The 25,263-nt window shown below is 34.3% G+C and overlaps 1 protein-coding gene across 2 annotated transcripts; it reads left to right on the top strand.

Annotated features, from left to right (window-relative positions):
• Positions 1-398: 398 nt before the first annotated feature.
• Positions 399-24,730, top strand: LOC111511052 (lipase member K). Of its 2 annotated transcripts, XM_074177478.1 has the most exons (7): positions 401-610; positions 11,269-11,452; positions 11,510-11,624; positions 15,884-16,130; positions 18,505-18,651; positions 23,938-24,165; positions 24,340-24,730. In XM_074177478.1, the coding sequence occupies exons 1-7, from the start codon at positions 449-451 to the stop codon at positions 24,538-24,540; spliced, it is 1,284 nt and encodes a 427-aa protein (XP_074033579.1). In that variant the 5' UTR covers positions 401-448; the 3' UTR covers positions 24,541-24,730. The 2 variants fall into 2 exon arrangements, with proteins under 2 accessions (XP_074033580.1, XP_074033579.1); XM_074177479.1 differs by lacking the exon at positions 18,505-18,651 and having other exon boundaries at positions 399-610.
• Positions 24,731-25,263: the final 533 nt, after the last annotated feature.

Raw genomic sequence — 25,263 nt, 5'->3', positions numbered from 1 at the left:
AAGAACAGAGTGTTACTCTAAAAAGCTGTAGACCTTTTAAAGCCACTCACCTTACCAATGAAGTATTTGTTGAAGCTATTTGCTACCTCGCATGGATTATCGTATTCAAATTGCACGGTTGCACCCGTGCTTTATATTTTCTTACGGCTTCAACGGCTACCTTGAAACTTTCGCATGCAGAAATGAAAGAAAATATTATTGGCAATCAAACTTCTCAACTGTTTTCCTAACAAAAATTTTCAAAATATTCTTAAACTCAACGGAAACTGATAAACGAAGCCACAAACAAATACATGTGATCCTTCGGTTCCAAATCCATTCAATTCCAAAGCAAAGTCAACCAATTATATACAAGGCTCGCCAATTTTTAACGATAAACTCCACTTAGAAAGATTACACATTTTTATCGTTGCTACCGAAAGGTACTATCATTCCTCCTTGACTATTCATGATGTTCACACCGATATCGTTTCGGAGCATCGTCTTGCTGTCATTATCAGTTTATATTTCTCCAGGTGAAGGGGTAAGAGTATGCCCGTCATGGTTGGACTATATCAACCCATTCAGTGCGAAATGTTTCGACAACCCAGATGGCGAACCTGCTAATATAGTAAGTTGAAATACTTTTTGATAGGAAATCTTTTTTTTGTCACTTTTGATGCTTCATTTGGAACCTTTGGTGTAGTAATGAATATTACTGTAAAACCCTTCAAAATGAAAATCATACAATGAACTCTGTAATAATTAGTTTCAATTTCAATGAATTATAGTCTATGAAATGGATGAATTGCAAAACATGATGAGCGACTGCTGATTTTTCCGGTCTTCCATATTTAGGGGTGTGCTTAGTGTGTCTTATTTTGATAGTTCTTTACATTTGTCCATGAATTCCTGTATCGTATTCCTTGTATTCAAATTCGTAAATTCCAGATTTTTGTGAATTCTTGACTTTGTCCTTTGGATACCACCTTCATACCCAGTTCTTTGAAAATCTTTCCAAAAGTCTTCATCGTGATATGGAACTAAGGTATATTCATCTTAGTTTTTGTCGTTTCTTTCGGATTTACCAGACTTCCCAACCAGCAAAGTTGTTTTATAATTCCATGGTGTTGCAACAGTTTTATTTTATTAGTATTTTATAATTACTCCCAAAATGCTAAATGATTATATTAGATGATCCGTGAACACAATACAGTTGTAGGCAATAAAAGTGTTTCATAAATTTATCATAGGAACGTTAATGGAATAAAATTGAAAAACCATCATAAAATAGTCAGGAAATTATCACAGAAACGTTTTTACAACTAACTTACAAAACTTATTTTCCTATAAAATTAAATTCTTATGCACTAGCTTCATAACACTTTCCTGTGAGATTTTTATGATAGTTATGAAACTATTTCAAGCTAATTTTATAACTGTTTCCTGTAGCTTCAATGAAACTATTTTATTATAATGCTTTCAGACACCATTTTATTTTCATCACTATATTGTCACTTCAATGATAATTTCCCAACTATTTTTTAGTATGGTATATTTACTACAATTCATAAACACTAATATAACTGTTATGAAATCAAATTGCTTTTTCTAATATATATTTGCTGTCACCAAGAATAAAATGCAGCATTTAAGAGCAACCAGCTGACATTGACTCCTAATCACAGCTTTGAAAAATTCTTCACGATTTTAGTTGTGTTTAGTAAGAATTTTTTTTTCTAGTTATTCAAGTAAGACACCATCGATATCGTGGTGGAAATTAGTTCTTTACCAACTTCCAAATATTTGATTTTTATTGAGTTTAGGTACCTCATAAGTAAGTAAGTTCAATATTTTCGAAGCAGTGGGTTTAGATTCAGTTCGAGGTGCTTCAAATAGACGAAGTAATGACTGGGTGTTTCATAAAAAAACTTTCTGGAAGCTTTTTGAGTCGCCCTGTATATTGAAAATACTAACCGAACACTATCCCACCTAACCTAGTGCTTCAATTTTTTTCTTGCGAGAAACAGAAACAGAAATCCTTTATCCATACAAGCACTTTTGTAGGAATCTATAGCTTTAAAGTAGTCCGACTCTGCCGCAATACCATCACTCCCAGAACTTAGTGTTTCTTAACAGTTTTATACGGGTAACATAGTAGCTAAAATACGTTGAAATGCTTGCTACTGATATCAAATTATTTTATAGGACGACGTCATTTTAAATGATAGCAATCCGGAATACTGAAATATTTACAACTGAAAAGTATATAGATATTATGACATTGTATTATTTAGAACAAAGTGAGTTGAATTCGCGACTAAAAAACTAATACGTCGAAAGAGTGAACTTTTGTATAATTAATAATTTAATGAAAAGATTTATAAATGAGTGGCTGATAATAGGCTAATGATAGGCTAATAATAGGCTATATATCTGTCAATAAAATTCCAATTGCAGTAAAAATGTCAATCTTCGAAACACAAACAATGTCTTTAACAGTTTTATGAGTGCAAAAGTGAAATTTTAAAATGGCTTCAACCTTTCTTTTTGTTAGTTTTCAGTTGGTGACATATCTATCATATTTTCCTGGTGTCCAATATATTTTATAACGCCTACTTGGAACTACTAAAAAAGTCTTATAAAATTGTCTTCTAATTATTTTATAAGTATCGCGTAGGTATGTTGCAAAAGTGCAGTGAGAGAAGTCTTTACAAAACTACTTTTTAAGAGTGTTAGAAAATTTTTATAGGAACTGCCGAAATGTTTATAAAACGATTTTATAGTGTTTGTAAAAGGCCTCACAAAATATTGATAAAGACTATAATGTTTTATAAAACGGTACCAATTTCCCATTTATAGCAGTTTTATAAACACATTGAAAACTTTTCTGGGAGAAATGCAGTTAAATAATTTGTTTTTCTGAAACATTTCCGCAACTATTATAAAATACGAAATTGCTAGTTGGGTAGTAGATGAGGCATCATTGTGAAATCAACTTCAAAACAATTAAGACGCAAGTACCTAGCAGAGTTATGAATGAGGGCAACATTGTACGTAGATTTATTTCAATCCTAATCACTTGGTGATTGAAACACGTGTCGAGGTGTGAAAAATAACGGTTTGGTGTTGTGATTGATCTTCAGTAATATTCTTTTTTTTTTGGATATCCACCTTTCAGAATCTGAAGAAGTATTCAAATTGGTATGAGGAACTATATACAGGCACCCCACACGACACAACAGACTGTTGGTTGACACTGGAAGTCACAGCATTCTGGAAATGACCTCTGACTTTATGCTTCCAACTGTCAACTACGAACTGCCTTATAAAGTAATATTCCCGAGTAGAGAAGACTGAATCCTTCGGGAATAGGAACCAGCAAATAGTTGTTGGTCCACAGATGGATCAAAAAAACCTTCCGGTTCCGGTACAGGTGTATTTAGTCGCAGACCTAGGATAGAGATATCTACTTGTCTAGGAACTCATGCGACTGTATTTCAAGCGGTAATTTACGCTATTGAATTGTGTGCGGAGAGATTGGATGAATCCAACCTTACACACAAGTCAATAAAAATATCATCAGACAGTCAAGCGGCGTTGGAAGCTCTTGACTCCTGCCAAGCAACGTCTAAATTGGTAGCAAATTGACAAAAACAACTCTCCTCAATTGGAAGACGTGATATATTTTCTCTGGTCTGGATTCCTGGCCATACTGGCCTGGAAGGTAATGAAGTGCTGACTCTCTTGCAAATGATAGTGCTGCAAGCAGCTTCAACGGACCAAAAACTGTAATTGGCATCGCTTTGGGCTCTGCCAAACAAAGATTGAACACCTGGATGGCAAGAAGATTTATGGACTTCTGGCAGAATCTTCCAGGATTGGCTCACTCCAAAGCGTTTATCCACCCTTCGAAGCTTGATACCAAACAGTTGTTGGACAACAGTCGGGATGAACTACGATGTCTAACAGGACTTCACATTGGAATCATCATATGCAGAGACTTGGACTGTCGGAAGACAGTGTGTGTCGCCTCTGTTCGGAAAATGATGAAACAGCAGAGCAGATACTTTGTGCCTGCCCCGCTGGGGTCCGGATCAGATTCTTAGAGTTCGGCTGATCCGTACTCTTACCATTCGACCTGAAAGATCACTCACCATACAAACTAATCAGCTTCGTTAAGAAGCTGGGTTTATTTGGCCGAGTGTGAATAAGTGTGAGCCACAATAAACCCTTGCGGGTTGCGGTGTAGGGTCGAATAGACCCACTCAATTTAGACCTAACCTAACCTAACTACACACGACTCTGTTCCTGCAAACCAAATCATTAATTTTTTCGAAAATTTCTTTTTTCAATTATATGTATGTTGATCGTGGCTGCAGGAGGATACTATTTTGGAGTCTACAGGGTAGCTCAAAAAAGTGTGACAACAAAGTTTTTGTTTTTATAATGAAACACCATGAATGTCTTCACACTTTTGGGTGGGTAAGGAAAAAATAATGATTCCATATGAGGTACTATGTATCTAACTATGGCAATTCTCGAGTTATTGAAATTTTGTGAATCTCTTTTTTTGACCAAGGAGCATGGAGACAATTCTGAAATCCTCACACGGCATCCAACCATAAGGGATAGTTAACTTTCTCTTGCATAATTTTAGGATTCTTGTTAGTTTCATATGGATTGATTATCCCACAGGCACTGAAGCATTAGTATTTCCGTTTCAAGTTTGTTTTTGATAATGGCATTATCATCATGGCATTATCATGGTTCATCAAGAAATGTGAAATACAGGCGTATGCGGATGACATACAATTATACATGCACTTTAAAATCGATAAGTGTGCTGAGGCACAAAATCTCTTCAACACTGATCTATATTTGATCAATGGGCTATCAAGTGAACATGATTTGAAAGTTAATCCTGATAAAACAATGATGATGCACTTTGGATCGCAGAAGAATCGTAAATTTGCAGAAAACAATTTCCGTTTAGAACTAGGTCATACTATCTTGACTCCTGTCAATACAGCTAAAACTTAGGGGTCATGCTTGACACTGATCTTAGATTCACTAATCATGTTAAAAATTTAATGGAAGAAGCTTGTATGTCATTGAAACTGTTATACTGTAATCGTTTTATTTTGAGCCAACCTATAAAAAGAATGCTCTGTGATAGTTTGGTGCTGAGCCATTTCAACTACTGTGACTTCATATATGGGCCATACTTATATGATTCAGATAAAAAAAGAATACAAAAATTGCAAAATTCTTGTTGCCGCCTGATGTATGAACTTCGAAAGTATGATTCAATTTCTGAAGCCTTTAAAAACTCCCGCTGGCTCAATACGAAAAACCGTATGATTCATCATTTGGGTTGTTTTTTCCATAAATTGATCACCCTTTCCCATTCTCCTCTTTTAATACAAAAACTGATTCTGCGTGAAAATATTCACTCAATATTCACTCATTAGACTTAAAAACAAATTAACTATGCCACAACATCGCACTGCACAGTTTCAGAGATCATTTCTTTTTGGTGCTGTAAAACTCTATAATTCATTGCCTGAGCAATTGAAGAGATTCAATATCAGGAAATTCAAATACAAATATAAAAATTATATCTATGATAGTCAGTAATGTCAATTTTTGCTTTTTAGACAACAGATCAATTGAATCAAATTATTTATCAATTATCTTCAGAAGGTAATCACAAATTATTATTTTATGTACGGTTCTTATTTCGTGGTACCATCACTGTTAATTGCTTTTATTTTTGTATGTTTGCGTGCATCATGGAGTGGTGCTTGTTGGTTGAGTTAGAGTAGCTTTGAGCTAGACTTCGTCAAGGAGTACCAGAATCTCCTGTAACCTATTTTCATTTTTAAATATATCTTTGTATTGTTTTTTTTGTTTCATCAATAGAGCCGATTTATTATTATGTTTCAAGTTCCAATATATGTTTCCCTTCCAGTCTAGAAACCAGTAATTTCTCCTTTACCCTAGTCAAACGCATATCCCTCACTGAATCATTTAACTCTGCTTGTGTAAATCATTGTAGTGGTCAATTGTCCGGAGTACACTGGAAATTGGTGGAAGGTCATCTTGAATTTAGACAGGTTGGAGCCTGGCTCCCTTACCCATTGGACTGATGTTTGCCAGAAGGACAAACGGGTCATAACTGATGTGGATGTTGATGGTATGGCGGCATGAGTGTCCTCAGACATCAGTACCGCCCTTCACGGTGTACCCCTGCCTGACTGGGGTGAGTTGGATGAAAAAGTTGTTCATCTTTCAACGGAAGATATAGGGGCCTCATTCGACAGAGTGTCGGGGCCTTCTATATCGGGAGGGGTCGTCTACAGTATAGTCCATAGCTTCCCTGACTAACTGGAAATTTTCATACATTGGGTTGCCTTTTATGTTTCGCGATTTGGCAACCCTAGTGTTGCAATCTGGCAACTGACAGCTCTATCGAAAAGTTGGACACTTTTGAGCTTATACGTACTCGGAACTTTTTGACATACGAGCGCTATTTGTGTTGTTTACAGTAACTCAAAAGATTCATCTCGGCCCAGAAATGGAACTGAATTGTGAACATTTTCGTGCGATTATTTTTTACAACTATCGACTCTGCAACAGTGCATGAATGAACTCAATTCAATTTTTGGCGATAAAGCTCCATCAAGGGCCAGTGTTTATCGATGGTATGGTGAATTTAATCGTGATCGTAGTTCACTCCAAGATGAATTCCGTGAAAGTCGTTCAAAATCAGTTGTTGTTCCGAAAACCATTGATGCTGTGCGCGAACTGATATCGCATGATCGTCATGTGACCTATCGTGAGATTGAGATGAACTTAGACATTAGTGGGACCTGCATACATTCAATATTGCATAAACATTCGACTGTCAAAAAAATTTGTACTTGTTAGATCCCACACCATTTGTCAATTGCTCAAAAAAAGGCTCGTGTCGATTGGTCGAAGGAAATGCTCAAAAAATACAATCGCTGTGCTTCGAAACACGTCTTTGACTTCGTGACAGGTGACGAGGTGATGTCAGCAGTCAACTGTCTGGGTGTTTCACGATGATCCAAATTCAACAAAAGTTGTTCGCTCACGAAGCACTTCCAGGCAAATGGTCGCCTGTTTTTTCAGAAAAACTGGACATGTCGCAACCGAAACATTAGAACGACGTAGAACAATCAATTGTGAGTAGTATACAACCATTTGTTTACCAGTTGTCTTCCAAGAAATCAGGAAAACCAACCGCCGAAGACGGATGTGAGCTCTCACACATCGGCTCAAATAACTGCATTTTTGAGAACCCAAAACATCAATTTGATGAGTCATTTGCCGGATGGTACCGAATGACTTCTTTTCATTCCCGCACGTGAAAAAAACTGAGAGGTCAACGTTTTTCGACACCTTGAGATGCGTTGCTGCATTCAGAATGCATGTTTTGGAGATACCTCAATCAGAATGGCAAAAGTGCTTCGACAATTAGTTCAAGCACATGCAAAAGTGTATAGATCTTCATAGGAAATATTTTCGAAAACAATAAAGTGATTTTCGATGATTAATATTTGTTTTTGTTCTCTAATCTCGGTATATAGAAGGCAATTTGATATAACAGTTTATAATATACATGGTTATAAAACACTGTATAACTCAGGCATTTACAACCAGAATGATGGAGTAGTTGCGTTTATTTATACTTTAATAATAAATGCATTCTACAGATCACCAGCAAGTGATATAGAGACTTTTATAGACGAACTGAATGATATACTGAAAACACAGACTGAAACTTATGACTATAACATTTTCATAGGAGATATCAACATCGATTTGATGATAGACAGTATAGAAACAAGAAATTATTTAGACACATTAAGTGAACTTGGTTTTCGATCAGCGATAAACACTCCAACCAGAGTTCAAAAAAATGCAAGATCATGTCTAGACCATATATTTATTCATTCAAAACAAAATATGTATGACACTATCTTGCCGATAACCGTTGAAAGTTCAATTACCGACCATTATACAACTTATTCAAATAATAATGGACAATAAAAACGGTAAAAACTTCACAAACAGAAATAAATACTTTCAACAAATTGATAAAAATAAATTGATAACGGTAATGTAAGAAACGAAGTGGAGTGATCTCCTGCTGGAACAAGATCTGGAGACTGTATCGAATAGACTAGTTGTTATGATAAAAGAATGCGTTCAAAAAGCTACAAAATACATTAAAATTAAAAATGATGAAAGAAAACGAAAAAAATGGATCACTAATTCCTTGATTGAAATGATTAACAAAAAAAATCACATTTATCAAAAAATCAAAAAAGATCAAAATAATGACACACTGAAAAAAGAGTACCGAGATCACAAAAACAGGTCGAAAAATCAATTTTAGAGGCAAAAAAGGCATTTTACGGAAAACTGGTTGAAAAAGAACAAAACTCATCAAGAAAATTATGGAAAACCGTTAACGAGATAGTCGGCAAACCAGATAATAATAAAGAAATCAATGAAGTAAAAGACAAAAATGGTCAAATGATAACCGAAACCAAAAAAATTGCCGAAACCTTTAATGAATTTTTCATTAATGTAGGAAAACAAGTATCAAGTTCAATAAATAGACCCACTAATTATAAAGAAAAGAAAACTGTAAGTTGTCACTCCCTCTTTCTCGCCCCCACAGACCCGATTGAAGTGAAAAACATAATAAATGAATTGAAATTCAAAAAATCACCTGGACATGATGGTATAACTGCAGAAACATTGGTTTTAATGTGCAAGGCCATTGTACTACCACTAACATTTATTATCAATAAATCATTAGAAAAGGGTGTCTTTCCTGAAACTTTCAAACTATCGATTGTTAAACCAATCTATAAAAATGGCGGGAGGAGTGAAGTGACAAATTACAGACCAATATCCGTTTTTCCTTGCTTAGCCAAGATATTAGAAAAAGTTGTGAAAGTTAGGCTTAATAAATTTCTTTCAAAATATAAACTTTTGTCAAATTCTTAGTACGGTTTTCGTGAGGGAAAATCCACGCAAGACGCAATTGCCATTGTGTCAAACAATTTTTATGACTTTCTAGATAAAGGAATTCCGTCGATTGGTGTATTCCTAAACCTAGCCAAGGCATTTGATACCGTGGATCATTCCATTCTTCTGGACCCACTTGAAGATTTGGGAATAAGGGGTACACCACATTCGTTTTTCAGAAGTTATTTGAAGAACAGAAAACAGAAAGTACGAATACAAGATAATGAAAGTGAAGAACAAGAAATCACATGTGGTGTACCCCAAGGCACGGTATTAGGGCCTGTATTGTTCTAGATATATCTGAACAATATTTTTCAATTGGAGAGAAACGGAAAGATCGTTAGCTTTGCGGATGATACCGTCATAATATATAATGACGATAATTGGTATGAACTTAAATTAAAAATTGAAAATGACCTGACAGAAATAAAATTGTGGTTTGATCATCGCTTATTGTAAATCAATTTCAACAAACAGTTTACTTACCCTTCAGTAGATTTGAAAATGCACTCCCCACCTTTGATATCATGATCCAAAAGAAATATAAAATAAATCAAGCCAAAAATATCAAATGCCTTGTTATTGTATTAGATTGTCACTTTAAATGGGACCAAAATGTGAGATTTCTGACTCAAAAGTTACGCTGTATCCTGTACAAATTCAAACAACTGACGCAATATCTCAATATCAAGCAGGAAATAATGATATATAAGAGTTTAGTAGAATCTCATTTGAATTATGGAATCATTGGTTGGGGGGGTCTTTCGAAAAGTTATTACAATATACTGGAAATCTCGCAAAAAGGGTTCCTAAAAATTCTTCTCAATAAGAATAGACGATATTCTAGTGACTTGCTGTTTTGTGAAGCTGGTGTTAATGATGTTAGACAATTATATTACATACAAGCAAATCTGAGACAATTTATACACAGATCTGAGTTGATAATGCAAAACCATAATTACTCAACTAGGCATAAATATAATTACAAATCACCCCTTATGTATAAGTCGATAGGGCAAAAAAACTATCCATATCTTGGGCCTAAGTTGTTTAATACATTGCCAAATGATATTAAAAATGAGGTCTGCGCACACCGTTTCAAAAAAACTCTCTTGAACATTATGTACAAAATACAAGCAGAGACTATTTTCATGCAATTATAGAGTTAAATCAAATAGGCAATGGATTAAAATAAATAGAATACAAAAAAGTATAATAAAAGTAATGACATTTTTACCATTGAATTCTTCAATGTAGATATTTTAGTAGGTTTTTGCTTTTATATATCAATTTTAGATCATTTTATTAGATGAACTTATACACTCTGTGTATGTATATTTCGTTTCAATTAGTAATGTCTTATGTGTTTCTTTTAAAACTTACAAACGAGTACTTGTACTTCGTAAGCTGTAAATTTATTCACCGTTAGTTTTAGAAATTTGTTTTCAAATTACAATTTTGTACTATTATCCTTGTACTATTATCCATGTGTGTGAATGAATATTATTATTATTATTATTATTATTATTATTAACCATCTATTCGTGTCATATTCGTGAAATATCACCAATAACCCCAGGTGGTACAGGGACAGAAAAGCTCGGTTCATGTATTTTTTTGCTCCTTCCATATCATGGGTACTGCAAATTCAAAAGCTATCTTTTTTTTTATACCATTTCCTCAGATCCACGACACAAACATAATATACTTCGTGAGGAACCAACACTTGTTTTGATTACTGATTGCTATAGCAAAATATGCAAAGTAAACTTATTTCAATGACGATCCTTTGTTGTTTTTTTTAATTACGAAATCACCACAAATATAGCAAAAACCATTTTGAGAATTTTTACAATTACGTTTAACAATTTTATTTTTTTTATGAAAAGCGCACCGAAATTTGAGATTATATTTTAGATTTTACTTGGTGAACAAACTGATCGGCGGTGAAATTTATTAGAATTTCCAACCTCACACCATTTTATTGCATTGCCAACCCCATTACATCAAAACAATGTTGCCAACTTTCGAATATTTGAGTAGTTAAAAATGTATCTCATACATTTTGGTACATGAACTTCATTTTTACCTAATAGTGATATGTGAATAATTGGTGGGTGATACAACCAAACTACGCAGGGATTAATTGAAATTATTGAAAAAGTTTTCGTGTTGTTGGCCTGTATTTTTTGTCAATTCATATTTGACTCTTGTTTGTAGACTCAAATCCTACAACGTTGGGGATGCACCGTGGAGGAACACGAGTTGTTGACAAAAGATGACTACTTCATTCTGGTGGTTCGAGCTGTGATGGGTTCAATAACAAAACCTACCCCAATTGTGATGGGGCATGGCCTCAACACCAACACCCTCTCCTTTGTAACTATGTTCAACAAAACTCTAGGTGAGGAATAGCTCAAAACAAAGTTCCATTTGTTTTCATTACGATCCATTTTTGCAGCATTCGAGCTTCTTCAATCGGGATACCAAGTTTTTTTCATAAATTTCCGAGGAACAAGGTATAGCGACAGGCATAAAACTCTAACAAAGGATAATGAGGACTATTGGAAGTTCAGGTACGTATATACGGGTTGGAAGTAACTTGAAAATATAAAATAACAATAGTAGAACTAACTTTATTTACTGAAAATGTTCAACAATCTATGGAAATAGTCAATGAATATTAAAGCAGCCAAACAAGGTGTCAACAAGAGAAAAATTTTACCTCTCTATCCCCACTTTCGTATTTTTTTCGTAATAATCTCATGTAAAGATGAACAGAGTTTGGAATGCTATCAGTTGAATTTTGTTAATGTGCTACTCTCATTGTTTGATGAATATCAGAGTTGTGTGAGAACTATATTATCTTCGATTGATTTATCGGTTTTCTCTCTTCTTAGATCTTTCCTGAATTCCACTAAATAGAAACAGTGTTTAGATTTTTCTCCAGAACTATTCAAGATGAATATTATAACAATTACAGACATTGATGATAAAGTTTACGGTTGTGTTGGCAATAATGGAAAAATCTTCGTACTTTTTTGTCTAACTGGTATATTTCTTCAAGATTCGTTATTTAAATACGATTTTTTTCTTTTTTTTTCATGATACGGAGGATTTTTGACTAAATGAACATCGGTCACATCTGCCCTATATTACAACTAAAGGTTGTAATATACTAATTCATTCTTTCACTAGTTCGGACTTCCATTGTCTATTATATAAAATGATTTGAAATCCCTGAAACAAGTAAAAAGAATAATTAGAAAGAATAGTTGAAAATAACAATTATATTGAGCAACAATAAACCTGAAATGAAATGATAGTGAAATAACCTACAAGTAAAAATATAATAATTGAATAAATAAAAATTAAAGGAATGCAAAAAGAAAATAATAAAACATAAAAAAGTGTAGAGATTCCAAGTCACGTTAGTTCACGACGTTTCGATTGTTGGTATCTACAATCGTCTTCTGGTGATGACAGTCATCACCAGAAGACGATTGTAGATACCAACAATCGAAACGTCGTGAACTAACGTGACTTGGAATCTCTACACTTTTTTATTTTTTATTATTTTCTTTTTGCATTCCTTTAATTTTTATTTATTCAATTATTATATTTTTACTTGTAGGTTATTTCACTATCATTTCATTTCAGGTTTATTGTTGCTTAATATAATTGTTATTTTCAACTATTCTTTTTAATTATTCTTTTTTACTTGTTTCAGGGATTTCAAATCATTTTATATAATAGACAATGGAAGTCCGAACTAGTGAAATTCATCACGAAACATTGTCAATCACCTTCAAACAAACACTAATTCATTCTCTTGTATCTATGTTTTATTTATTCTTAGATTACACATCACTTCCAACAAATGAGTTCAATTTATCAATATTCGAATGATGATGTTCGAGTTGTAGCATTGGCATATATCTGGTAAATGCATATACCCTTCAGGAAAGGAAATATTAATTCCAAAAATTTTCGTTTATCATCCACCAGGTGTTATCAGAATAGAACATCAATTGAATGTTTTTTCAAATTTGTAACAAAACATTGGACCTCCTTTTTTTATTATAGCTTTTATATTAGCTTCACCTGTATGTATGTATGTATGTATGATTGTTTGTATGCATGTTTGTGTGCAACTCCCAAGATCGGGATCTGGATTGACAGAATTATTGGCATTAATGCTTGATCTATTCGCGGGCAGATGGCGCTGTTCGTAACCTAATTGATATTTCTTGACCTATTCGCGGGCAGATGGCGTTGTAACTATCAATCATTGCTCGATTTATTTGCGAACAGATGGCGCTATAAGTAACTATCAATTATTGCAATCAAATCAAATTAAAATGTACTTTATAGTTGAAGATGAAATCTCATTGACAAAGTGTAACTATTCTGAGAAATATGAGATACACAACCTGAAAGAAATTGTCGAAGATGAAATATTATTGTCAAAGTGTTATTATTTTAAAGAATATAAGTTATACAAATTGAAAGTAATATAGTAATATGTATAATATAGTAACAAATGTTCAAATATAGTAATATTTGAACATTTGTTGATTTCATTGTTGATCAGGAATTGGAGCATTTTTCCTTAGGGCAGCTGCTCGAGCAGCTGATGAACTCGGTATAGTTTTCGACTCTGAACGAGGTGACCACAACTCTGTCACCGAGTTGGAACCCGTTCAGCAAAAAGCTCAGATAAAAACCGCAGATATCACATTACTTCTGCAGAGACACAAGGATAAGCCACTGCATGGGGTCTTTTTCAATAACATTGAAGACCTTGGCTTATCAAAGCGCCTGACGTTTGCTTTTCTCAGGTCGAGTGGGCTGAAGTAGAAAACTGAGGGGTTCATCATGGCTTGTCAGGATGGTGTCTTCAACACCTTAGTCTATCGCAGTCGCGTGATGGGTATAGAGGTTCCTGACACAAGGGCAGGGCCTGCCGCGAGGCGCCTGAGACTCTAATGCACTTGCTATCAGCATGTCCAGCATATGCGGTCTCGGCCTATATCCATCGACATAACGCGGCCCTAAGAGTGCTATATTACCATCTACGGCACTCTTACGGTATTGACGAGACACCGGTGTTACCCTACCCTCCGGGGGATATTGAATCCGTTGTGGGAAACGAGAAATGCCGAATTTATTGGAACTATTCGTTCCCCACCCTCAGGCTCATACAAACTAATAAGCCTGATGTAGTCCTTCTCGACCACCAGACAAAAACGATATTTGTCGTTGAGTTTTCAGCTCCTGGCGCGACGAATATCGTCAGAAAAGAGGAGGAAAAACGGATAAAATATCGAGATTTTCTCTTCGAACTCCGCAGACTCTATCCAGATCACTCTGTCAAGATGGTTGTTCTGATTATTGGAGTCCTTGGTGGAATTATGTCCTCTCTTCTCTCGAATCTTAAAATCATACTCCCGAATGTATCGTGGCTTCGGGGGATAGGGCCTGACCAGCGCACACTACGGTGAAAAAATAATAATAATAATGATAATAATGAATATTCTCATGCAACACATAAATGTAAGTATGAGAATATCAAAACTATAAAGCATAAAAATATAAAAGTTGATGGATAGAAAATAACAGTAAGAATCAACTTCGCTTGAGCTACTCGCAGGCAGATGGCGCTATTCATAACCTCTTTGATAGGTTGTTCAAAAGAAAATCAGAATAAAAACATATTTTGAGAATTATAAGTGTTAGCAAATTTTTGTACTACATATGAAATATTCAAATATTTTCAATTACTTGTGATTCAGTACAGAAAAAAGTTTTGAACGAAACGGAAGATACATTTCAGAATCAAATTCGATTATTTGAAAGCAAACCATAATATGGATTACAACAATGAAAATTTCATCGTAAATTGTACACCTAAAAAAATTCAGTTACTTAAATATTTAGAAAAATCGAAAAATTAGAATCAAAGTGCTTGACATACATATCAAATCAAAAGATTGATTTGAAAAATAAAATTATTCACTGAAAAAATATTTTTGGTTCATTAATATTTTGAACGAAATTTCAAATCAGAACATCAAGACTGAATTGTTTTTTGAAATTATTTCTGCAAACTTTATTATGTTGTTTGAGAGGAATTTTACGCCGTCTGTTAAAGATTTATAATACTAGGGACTAGAACTTAAAAAAAAGTGTTTTTGACAATAAATCGGACTAAAAAGTAGAAAATGAATATACTTCAAAAAAACTAAAAAAACACGCTTTTGAAGAACATCGAACTGAAAAGTTGAAAATATTTTTTTTAAATAAGCTTTTAAAACAATAACGAACGAAAAATATTGTTATTATTGTGAAAAAAGCGTGGGCGATTTATGCTATATTTTTATACATCAAGCGCTCGTCGCTTTTTCCACAATAATACTAGTATTTTTCGTTCGTTATTGTTTTAAGCTTATTAAAAAAAATATTTTCAACTTTTCAGTTCGATGTTCTTCAAAAGCGTTTTTTTTTAATTCTTTTAAACTATATTTATTTTGGAGTCGCCTAAAAATTATTCTCGAACACAATAAACCATTAATCTATCAAAGGAAGAGTTTTCCGTACACCCTTTAGGAACTGAGACTCCAGAAATGCTTGTTTTTCATCCAGTAGACAGTATCAGGTTAGCATTGCATTTGAATATTGTTTCAAATTTGAATCAACTCAGTTGACCTGCTTGTTTTTGGACTTGCTTAGAAATTGTCCAGAAACAACGAACTATTTGCATGTAAACGTTTTATAACATTTCAATCCCATTTCAAGTAACATCATCCGCCATAAATTTTACTAAAATTTTCAGTTTCCACCAGATGGGTGAATTTGATATTCCTGCAGCGATGGATCTGGTTGAGAACAAAACCAGTGGGACGAAAGCAGTATTTATTGGTTTCTCCATGGCTAATACTGCTGTAAATATCTATTCCATTCTGTATCCCGAAGAATCTAAGAGTAGGTTATCTGGTATTATAGAGATGGCTCCGGTGGCTAATCTAACTGGAATGAGATCCGCTCTCAAATATTTCACTCCACTTTATCCTGTTATAAAGGTGAATATTTTTGTAAGATTCTATATAATAATTCGAAAATAACCATTTTTCTTTCTGACGAAATATTCGTTTGGAACTGGAGATATGTATTTGTATGCGACCCATATCTAAACACATCTCTTTCATACGTTATATTACTAGTAGTACATGAATGTTGGCTGCAGTTATAATAATTTGTCGACTGCTCAAATTCCAGCACAATAATTATATGTTTCATATCTCAACATTTTGCAGATTCCCGGCCCGGTTAGGGCCAAAGTGAGTGGGTCAATTCGCCACCGCAACCTGCAAGAGTTCATTGTGGCTCATACCAATTCACACTCGACCTAATAAACCCAGCTTTTTAAAGAAGCCGATTAATTTGTATGGTGAGTGGTCTTTCAGGTCAGAAGGTGAGAGTAGGACTCTGGCGAACTCTAAAAACTTGATCCGGACCCCAGCGGGGCAGGCACACAGTGCTCTGCTGTTTCATCCTTTTCCAAACAGAGGCGACACACATTCTTCCGACAGTCCGAGTCTCTGCATATGATGATTTGAATGACAGTGACCTGTAAGAAGGCCTGTTAGACATCATAGTTCATCCCTACTGTAGTCCAACAACTGGTTGGTATCAAACTTCGAAGGGTGAATGAACGCCTTGGTATGAGCCAATCCTGGAAGATTCTGCCAGAAGTCCATAAATCTTCTTTCTGTCCAGGTGTTCAATCTTTGGTTAGTAAAGCCTAAAGCGATACCAATGACAGGTTCTGGTCCGATGAAGCTGCTTGCATGGATGAATATGTATAGTCACGTATTTCGAATAGATCCAGTTCAATTCAGTTCAAGGTCCAAGGTTCTATATTGAAGCCAAGCAGCACCAACAATTTTGAATATGTATGATTCCAAATTTTTTCGTTCCGAAAACTGTTTTGCACAACTAGCAGACATAAACAAAAAGTCTATCAATACTATATTACCAAATAAACTGAATGCTCAATATGATTGAACAGGAAAACTTTAGTCTGGAGGTGGTTGACAATGTTTCATGGTGAATATCGTCAAGTAGGGAAGTACAAGCACTGGTTGTGTCAGCTCCTTTTCTTTCTGAGGCTCTTGTTGTCTTCTAGCCAAAGTATGTTCCACAGTCACTTTGGAGCAACTATTCCCTTGAAGGCTTTTTTGATAATCCCTACAGTGTCGGTCCTCTTCACCAATAAGTCTAAGGATGGCAATTCGTTGTGGAATTCCTTCTCCATTGTGAAGGTGATGTAGGGTCTTAGGCTGTTGATGTGCTTCAGAAAACTGTCTAGTTCTGTATTTCCATAGTTCCATGCTATGAAGGTGTCTCAACGTATTTCAACCAGACTTGGGGCTCCTTGTGAGCTCCTTCGATAGCCAGAGTTTTGAACCACTCCGTATATATGTTGGCTATAACTGGTGAGAGTGACGATTCCATTGGCATTAGCAGAATAATTGATTTTGCTCTGTGACCTCGATTGTCCCTAGTAATTCGAATAAATGCCTTGAATTTTCCACAAAAAATGAAGTTCCTTCTTGTTTTGAGTAGTTAAATCTCCGGAACTGATGGAAGTCGAAACTATTGAAATTCAAGGAAAGTCCAGAACTGATAACTGGACAATAAGACCCTTGTCTACATGAATAATCTGCAGCACATAGCTACTTTGCATGAATTGCTTATAGAAATAGGCATCAGATAATTTATTTATTTATTTATTTATTTGTTTTATTGGTCACAAGTACACCATGGTGTCTGGACAAGTCACATAAAATACACATATATGACATATATAAAATTGTAGATTATAAATTATTTACATTGTAAAATTACAACATGATTACTAACACATGACATATGAAACAAAATTCAAAAGTGAAACATAAACATATTAAGGTCCATATATATTATTAACAAATATGTAAGTCATATTTATAAATAAGAGTTAGGAGTATTATGTAATAATTTGAAACAAATTTAACCAAAATAATGAAAAATAACAGGAATTGTAATTTAAATCAACTTAGGACAATTTGAAATCACGTTATTACGTCGTGCTATTATAGATAACACTGATCATCTAATACAAACATCTTCAGAATTTGAAATATATATATAATTTCGTCAGTTTAAGTTGATTATTTTTCTATGTAGCCGTTTAATACCTAACTTGTTAATAATACTGGATATATGATTTAAATTGAATTGAAATACAAAATCTCACTATATTAGCATATTGGTGTGAAAGCAGGCCACCTATTTCGAAAGCGATCAGTACGAATCCTAATTTTCACCATGCTTCTCCTTTCCAGTCATACAACACTGATCCATTCATTTGGTGAAATATCCCATTCTCATTTTTCTCTGAAACGTTTCTAGAATCTAGCGCACCTCATATGGCATGGTCAACTATTACCAATCAACAGAAGAAGGAACAAATTTTGTTCAGGTAGTCTATTGGGCCTTTTTCTCTGCTATTCCATATTAGCTCTACTTTATGGACCCCATTACTCCATGTTGGCTCCGGTAAGTAATGTATATTTGAATGGGCATAATTTTTGTTCAGTTGTGAAATAGTGGCTGCACTCTTCCAAATTTTTCAAAACCCTTGCATTGCTATCTCTACCAGTTTTTATGTCAAATATAAGACGCGCTGGTTCGACGGAATACCAGTGAGAAGAGCACCCTGCTTGTGCTGTGAAAAGTAGTTTAATCACACTTTTCAACAAATATTATTCTAACAATGTCATCAAATGAGCTTATGGTATACTCATTTCGCGAAACATATTCACATCGAATCGACAATGGGCGTAATTGAAATAGAAAAAGTTGACTTGTTGTTCTTGTCCCAAAACACATATTGGTCAAACTGGGAGAACTTTTTCGAACAGGACAATGAAACACAGAGGAAGATTTTGGAATGGGAAGTTCACTTCGACACTTGCAGATCATCATTACGAAGTATTATTCCCCATTCCTTTCTCTACAGCAGAAAGAAATGTATCCACACTGAGATACCATGAGAATTAGTCCGCTCCCGAGTGCCAGTACTCATGGTTTGAGTCTCAGATGTGAATCATTTCTTCGAACTGTTTTCAATCAATTATCAAACCATTTCAGTTCTTGAAAATTATTTTTGAATGTCTCTTGTCTGTTGTTTCTTGTTATTCAATTCAACAGTACTATTCTGATTTGGGGTATCTTTCACAAATGAATCTTATTTTGGAACATTCCAGTTTGAGTCATAGAGAAAGTAAAGTAATCTATTTGCGGGACATGTCCATTATTTACGACACTCGCCTTCGACAAATTCATTCTCATGGGTAATGGCCACATTTCTCGCACTATTATCAATTTTACAACATCGACTATAGTCCAATCGGTATTGTCTGGAAGTGAAATAATTTTGAAAATGCAAACATGCCTGTGCATCAAAGAAAGCAACATAGTAGCACAACGTCATTGGGATATTTCTACCCGCTATTCCCCTTGAGGATACTGATAAAGAGCCATTGAAGAAGTGACTTTAGACAAACAACGTCAGTAGCGGCGGTCGACGGTTTCTCACATATTCCGTGAAAGTTAGTATTATTAGGCGTCAGACCAGTGGTATTAATATAATTTTTCCAATGATATATTCTGTATGATGTGAAAATTATAGAAATATCGTGTAAACTAACTATTTCGAGAAGGACAATTTATATTTGAAATAGTTTTTTCTATAGGATTGTTACCTTTTTAATAGGGGAGTCCAATCTGGGATTTCGGGATTTACTAAAGCGTGGCAGATTAATACACAGGGGGATACCTTGTACCCGGTTAAGTACATCCACTAAATGTGAGCCCCATATATAAGGCCGCCCGTGAAGGATAAAGAATCAGATAAGTAAAAAAAAATTGATCTTCAGAAATTCTCGAGCGCGTCAGATTAAGGTAGCGTGAGTTAATTACATGCTAAAAAGAGTATATTCCAGTGATCTGACAATTTGATAGTGACGTAAAGGAAGGGGAGGGCAGCAAAATTGTAAAAAAATAACATCATTTCAACATTCTCGAGTGTTGCTATTTTTTTTCATTTTGAAGGAAATAATTCAAGGATAACCTAAAAATATATAATCTGATGATTTCCGCAAACCGAAATAACAAAAATTTGTCGATAAAGTTTAATGCGTGCAGCTGTGTGATACCCATATTTCCCTCTCCGAGTTTCTATTCCTCTTTCATTTTCTCTCTATCTATTACTCTCACTCCGTTCCCACTCTGAATTCTGTTGCCATGACGTCTCACAGCTGATCACAGAGACTCGTTCGTGATGAAGATGAAGATGATGATTGAATAATCAATTGACTATAAAAAATTATATTTTTTTGAGCATTTTTTCAAAATTATTTTCTTATGAATTAAAGTATTCTATTTAAAAAACATACACTTATTTATTTGCATGCTATTTCCTGAGCTTTCCAATTAATTGAGTTCAATGATTTGGAAAAATTAAAAAAAATATATTTCTTTTTGTCAGATTAGGCAAATCCCTCTAGATAATCGTCAGATTATGAGACAGCACATCTAGAACATGAAGATGAACGATATATATCCTAATCTGATGCGCTTAAATATTCCAAAATGGCGAATTATTTTGCACATCATAATAATGGCCGCGAGTTTGCGTCAGATCGAAATTGTCAGAATATTGAATGAGAGCTTTTTTTTGTTGCACTGAACACCCTCTTAGAAAATCTGACGCGCTCGATTAATTTTTTTTCTTTTCGCTTTTAACCCTTACGTACAACCACCCGCATCATGCAAACGATCAGATTAACATACGAACATTATTAAAATAAGTAGGAAATTGATGCTATCAATATCTGATGCGCTCGAGTATGTCCATGCAACAGTATTTTTTTACATACTCAAAAATCTACAGCCGCTTCCCCCACCGATGAAAAGGTATATATTATAGGGGAGAATGTTCCACGATCAGACATGTTCCACAATCAGACAAAGCATGTAATTCTGAAATTCCAGCCGCGAGTTCGATGTTTTTCGTTGGGATAGTAGGGTTACACACGCAGTTTTGGTAAACAAAGTTGTAACGCCATTCTTTTGGATTTTAGCATTTTCCACCAAAAAACTTGTTTCCCTTGGTAAGCTTTTTCTATCCTTGATTTGATATCATAAGCCTTAATTTTTCTTTTGGAACTAGTAGTACAAACACAATCTGTTGATCAGATTTTGCGCTATGTTATTGACATTTTATGAGCGAGTTTACTTCTGTAGGTTACCTCCTGATTTTTGACAATCACGAGAGTCATATGACGATAGAAGGAATGAATTTAGCAAAGGAAAATGGAGTGATCATTTTGACCTCACCACCGCATACTTCTAGCAAGATGCAACCGTTAGATGCCTCTGTGTTTTTTTCTTTCAAATCATTCTACAATACTGTCTTACAAACATTGCTTTTAGAACACCCTGGGATATCCGTTTCTATGTTTGATATAGTGTTGATAATGCATTAGAAAAATCGATGACCCCAGCTAAAATAAAAATATTTCAGTCTCCTCACTTTCAGCATTAGTTAATTTACACACAGCTCCCACACAAAGTCAAAACACAAAAACTCTCGTAAGTCCGCAATAATTCAAAGAATACTCAAAGGCTGAAGAACAATAGAATCAGAGAAAGAAGAGAGAAAAAGCTGAAAGTACTATCGCCACCGACACTCCAGAAAAGAGCGCCCTGGAAACTAAACAGATAGAGAGAGAAAGAAAAAAAAGCTTGAAGAAGAAAAATATCTTGAAAAGAAAAGTAGGATCCGATGAAGAGTCAACAGACGAAGAAAATGAGAACGCGGCGATGCTTGTAACTGAAGATTCTGATGATGATATTGATTCTGTTGGAGAAATCGATCCACCACCTCTTCTAGACAAGTATAATTAAGAGTCAGAAGTTGCCGATTTTATTTTGATAGAATTTATAGACAAAAACAAAAAGAAGAAAATTTATTACATAGCTGAAGTATTTTGTAAAAGAGATAAGGAATGTGAGGTTGAATTTCTGAGAAAGTCCGTTGAGTATGATAACAGCTTCATTTACCCCGAAATAGAAGACGTCTCTTTGGTATGCTTGGAGGATGCGGTTTATCTATTAACTCGTGAAATCTATAGTTCTCTGGACAGGAAAATTGCCCTGTTATGTATTTTCGTCGATTCATCGAAAGCTTTTGACACCGTATGTTACAAAAGATTACTACATAAGATCGAGTCCTATGGAATAAGAGGTCCAGCATTCGATTTGTTGAAGCATTATCTGTCTGATCGGAAACAAATGGTGAGTATTGATGGGGTTTTTAGCCGCCCGAGGGTCGTGACCTCTGAAGTGCTGCAGGGTACCGTTCTAGGACCACTTCTATTTACCGTTTATATGAATACGTTGATGAAAATCGGATGAACGGGAAGTCTCTTCAGCTTTGCGGATGATACAGCCATTATGTACAAGGAAGAATCTTGGTCCGACCTGAAAATTGAGTCCCAAATTGACTTTCAAAAAATATGTGATTGGTTTAAATACAACAAATTATTAGGAAATAGCGAAAAAACGTTTTACTCACCGTTCACACTTTACTTCAACCATTTACCTAATCTAGGACCTTTGGAAATAGACAAAGATACGGTGATAGTGGAGAAAAATGAAACGAAATATCTCGGAATCATTATAGATAGGCACATGAGATGGGACTTGCATATTACCAGCGTAAAGAATAAATTGAGAGGATTGCTAAGCAAATTCAGATATCTGGTCGGCTATTTGAACATGGAAAACCTCAAAATATTGTATTTTGCACTGGTCCAGTCTCAGCTATCCTACGGCATCCTGGGATGGGGTGGAGTGGCAGAAAATAACTTGAGTAGTTTGAGTGTAATACAAAGGTGGATATTGTGAATAATATTTAAAAAAAAACATGAGGTATTCATCGGATCTACTTTCTTCCGAAAACTATATATTTGATATCAGACAAATATTCTGCCAAAGAATATCAACTTCTATAAATAAAAACCGAATTTCTCTCCAATCCATTGAGCATACATATAATACAAGAACTAAGATAAATTTTAAAAATGTTCCGTGCCGTGAAAAGCGTATTGGGCAACGTTCCGTAGAATTCTTGGCTCCGAAAATATTCAATTTGCTACCAGATGAAATGAAAGTTATTAAAAATTATTTTTCTTTCAAGCGTCATGTAAAAACATTGATAAACAGTACTGGTAGAATAATATTCAACAATGTTATCAACCTGAAATTTTTGAAATAGCTTATGACTGTTTTTGCTGAATCGTTCCGATATTGTCACACTTACCCAATATAGACTTAGAAACATGGAATTGATACATTTATACTAATTTGACGCATTTACCTTATTGGGACTCTACTCGATATGAACTTTCCACCTAGATTATGTCACAAATTTACTTCTCTGTATTTATATATATTTTCTCATACTTTCATGTATCACGCACAAGCATTTTTGCTTCAGTGATTAGTATGTTTGTTTTCAAAAATTGTTTTGATTTATAAACATGTTGTAGTTTGTGTTTTATCAAAAATAAATATTATTATTATTATTATCATTATTATTATTATAAATGTTTGATGTGATCTTCTCCTCTCAATTAATTTTTTTTTCTATGATAGCTCAGCACAACAAATTGCCTTCATTATGTTACTCAATGATTATGTTCAGTGACATCAAATGATCTAAAAAGCTTTCCAAATTCATATTGATAACCATCATGTGATTTTTATTGTTTTAAGCTTTATCTACCAGTGTCACTGGAGCAAAACATGGATGTGGTGTCGGAAATGCTGTTCACTCATTATTACCAGATTTATGAAAAAAAACAATTTCTGGAGTACGATTATGGACCTGACAGAAATAAAATGAAATATGGGAGTGCATTTCCACCGCAGTATAATTTAACGAAAATCTCAGTTCCAGTTGCTTTAGTTTTGGGACTCAATGATTACATCGCTGAAGTTAAGGTTGAGTATTACTTCAATTTCATACATTCTCAACATTTTGTGTATTCATTACATTTGAATTTCCATGAAGACAATGACGAAAACTTATCATGTAATCCATCATTAGTCAACTAATGGAATGGAAATAAACATTGTATTCTATTTCATCAGGTGAATATCAATATTTTTTTTCAGAATGGGCGAAGTCTCTATCATAACATGCCTACCTCATCACGTTGTGGATTCAAGATAATAGCTGATACTAAGTGGTCTCACAACAGTTTCGTTTTATCAAAGGATATGCCTCGATATCTCAACAGTATAGTGATGAAAATCATTCCGATCATGGAAAATAACTTATGTTTGAGGGTTTCAGCATCAGAAGATATTCCTTAAGAGGAAGACTCTTTGCAAAAATTCAGTATTCCTCAGGAAAACCAAATCTGCATCGCAACGGGAATCCATGGATGTGTTGTCAGAGAAGCATTGTAAAATTATTCAAAATAGCACATTTTTCGCAATAATAATCAAATATGTAATCTGAAATATATAAAATATTATAACAGAATATAAGATTTTCAACTGAGTAAGGCTGAATCACTTTGTTGTGTTCTCATTGTTCTCAATGCTGAGAGTTCTACCAAAAGGTCTAGTGCATTGTACTTCTTTTAGTTATAAAACTGTGTAATTCGGAGAAAAAATACTAGAGATACAAGTTAAGTCAAATCAAAATATGCTTTATTGTCTGAAGATTTATATCTTATCGACAAAGCTTGGTTAAAATAATTAAATAAAAAAAACAAACAAACATAATTACACCTATTAGCTGTCGTTACTTAGTCATATAAAACTATGAACTATAGAATATATACATTTCCAAGTAGATACTGAATATAAACTGATGGATGTAGCCGTTACTACGTGGAAGGAGATCATAATGAAAAGAGAAATGAAAATTTCTATGTTTTTTACCACTTTTATTTGTAACTAACGTTACTGCAGTTTCGTCCTATATGGACATTTTCAAATTCATACAATAAACTAAACTATTTAGTTTATTGACTCGTCAATACTAAACTACTAAACTAAACTACTAAGTTTATTGACTCGTTAGTTTAT

The sequence above is a fragment of the Leptinotarsa decemlineata genome, unplaced genomic scaffold (assembly GCF_025532065.1).
Source record: "Leptinotarsa decemlineata unplaced genomic scaffold, Ldec_3_MD MMD2_tig00002974_RagTag_RagTag, whole genome shotgun sequence".
In the NCBI taxonomy this organism is placed as follows: Eukaryota; Metazoa; Arthropoda; class Insecta; order Coleoptera; family Chrysomelidae; genus Leptinotarsa; species Leptinotarsa decemlineata.
This window is presented reverse-complemented; position numbering and strand designations above follow the sequence as displayed.